General features: G+C 60.1%; 1 protein-coding gene and 1 long non-coding RNA gene across 2 annotated transcripts in view; both read right to left on the reverse strand.

Moving 5' to 3' along the window:
- LOC106805433 overlaps positions 1 to 202 on the reverse strand; it is a 1,692-nt gene extending 1,490 nt beyond the window's left edge. Inside the window, exon 1 of the long non-coding RNA XR_001393432.1 lies at positions 31 to 202. This is a non-coding gene — a long non-coding RNA (uncharacterized LOC106805433). The remainder of the gene's footprint in view (positions 1 to 30) is intronic.
- A 135-nt stretch (positions 203 to 337) lies between these two features.
- Positions 338 to 2,305, reverse strand: part of LOC106805411 (actin-interacting protein 1-like) — an 8,668-nt gene continuing 6,700 nt past the window's right edge. Inside the window, exon 4 of the mRNA XM_014806983.1 lies at positions 338 to 2,059. Within this exon, the coding sequence (XP_014662469.1) occupies positions 660 to 2,059 (1,400 nt within the window). The 3' untranslated portion in view covers positions 338 to 659. The remainder of the gene's footprint in view (positions 2,060 to 2,305) is intronic.

Genomic DNA, 2,305 nt, shown 5'->3' on the forward strand with positions numbered 1-2,305 from the left:
TGCGCACTCATCTACCTGTGGCTCATGCACCTAGCTAGCTAGGAATCATGTACACTTATCTACCCGTGGCTCATGCACCTAGCTAGCTAGGAATCATGTACACTCATCTACCCGTGGCTCATGCACCTAGGCCAAAACAAAATATATGTGTGGTTACCGTTACATGCCGAAAAAAAATAGGGTAGGTAGGTAGGGAAAACATTCTATTGTCTTGAAATATTTTATTTACGAACCATGTCCGAAAGATGTGCGTTGTGCCTTTTGAAGCAGGAACTGAAAAAATTTTAAATAAAATTTTCATTTTTTATTTTTAAATTTAAAATTTTTTTAACTGAATAAAATGTTTAGGGTCGCTGGGAATAAATAGGGTCGGTCAGGAAACCGTAACCACACCTATATTTTGTTTTGGCCCTGGCTAGCTAGGAATCCTGCACACTCATCTACCCGTGGCTTATGCATCTAGTTAGCTAAGGGTCACCTACATTCAGCTCCCCAGGGTCACGTACCTAGCAAGCTCGGGGACATGCACACTCGTCCATCATGCACCGAGCTAGCTAAGGCGTCATCATGCACCCAACCAGCCAAGAGGTCGCACGCCTAGCAAGCTAACGGTTCATGCGCTCGGCTAGCCGGGGGGGGGGGGGAGCGCAGCTGCCTCTCTACTGGCTCAGCTGCCACGTGTGCACGTTGGAGTCGCTGCCGACGCTGACCAGCTCTGCGTCGCTGAGCCACGCGAGGCCCGTGATGGGGCTCATCGGGTGCGCGCTGCGGATCTCGACCCACTTGTTCGGCTCGCGCACGCTCCAGACGATCACGTTCGTGTCGACGCCGCCGCTCGCGAGGAACAGCGAGTTGGGGCTCCACGCGATGCAGGTGACGCGCGCCGAGTGCGTCGACCAGTCGACGTTGTGCAGGCGCTGGTAGCCCGGCACGCTGTACACGATCACGCGGCGGTTCGCGTCCGCCGCGCCCAGGCACGCGTTGCCGGGCGAGTAGGCGACGGCGGTGATCCCACCCGCGTGCTGGAGCTCCTCCATCGGCGCCAGCTGGTCGCCCGCCTGCAGCCGGTAGACGTGCACGCGGTGGTCGAGGCCGCCGCCGACCGCCAGGTGGCTCTCGGCGTCGTTGTACGTCACCGACGACGGCTCGTAGTCGACCTTGAGCAGCGAGGAGATGCGGTCGCCGCGGAGCAGCGTCACCTCGTTCATGCAGGCGACGGCGAGCAGGCCATGATGGACGGCGATGTCGCGCGGCATCGACTCCATGCGCACGTCGTGCGTGCCCCACTCGCCGCTGGCGAGGTACGACACGCGCACGCAGTCGTCCATCGAGCACGAGACGATGTCGTCGCCGTCGACGACGACCGCGAGCACCTGGTTCGCGTGCGAACGCCCGATGAGCGGCTGCGCGCGCCCGCTCGCCGCGTCCCAGCACACCAGCGCCCCCGTCTGGCTGCCCGTGACGATCGTGCGGCGGTCGTCGCTCGCCGTCACGCACGAGATCGGCTTGTTGTGGCCCTTGACGACGCGGCTCGGCGTCGACAGGTTGCCGCGCTCGAGGTAGTTGATGACGCCGGAGAGCGAGACGGACAGCAGGTGGGCGCCCTGCCAGAGGCAGCCGACCTGCATGTCGTCGACGGTGCTGCCGAACACGCACTCGCCAACCATCGCGCCCGTCGCCACCGCCCACACGCGCGCCGACCTGTCGCCGGACACCGTCATGATCTCGCTGTTGTCGGGACTCCAGGCGAGCGCGTAGATGCCGCCAGAGTGCGCCGGCTCGCCCATCTGCGCGCGCAGGTCGCCCGTCTTGCCGTCGTAGACGAAGCACTTGCCGTCGGCGCTGGCCGTTGCGAAGTGCAAGCCGTCGGGCGAGAAGCGAACGGCGTTCGCGAACCTGGTGTGCTCCTTCTTGCTGAGGAGGAACTTGAAGGGCGGCCCCTCGTACAGGTTGACCTCGTTATCCTCGCTCGCGGTGGCGATGCGGAACGGGCGCACAGACCGGTAGTCGACGGAATTGATCAACTTCGCGTGGCCCATGATTTCTCCGACGGATGAACCTGGTCGACGAGACAACTCATTACACTCGAGTCGCGTAGAGGTGACCTGCTCTGTGTTACTATGACCACACTGTCAGACTGTGCCATTTTGGGAAAGCATACTAACACCACAATCCACTAGTACGAGGTAGTGCTGTGCGTCGGATCCGATAATCCGAATCCGATCCGATCCGAATCCGATCGGATTCGGATTCGGATCGGATTTACAATTTTTAAAGAATCGGATTCGGATTCGGATTCGGATTC

This window comes from Priapulus caudatus, unplaced genomic scaffold (assembly GCF_000485595.1).
Source record: "Priapulus caudatus unplaced genomic scaffold, Priapulus_caudatus-5.0.1 Scaffold113, whole genome shotgun sequence".
Lineage (NCBI taxonomy): Eukaryota > Metazoa > Priapulida > Priapulimorpha > Priapulimorphida > Priapulidae > Priapulus > Priapulus caudatus.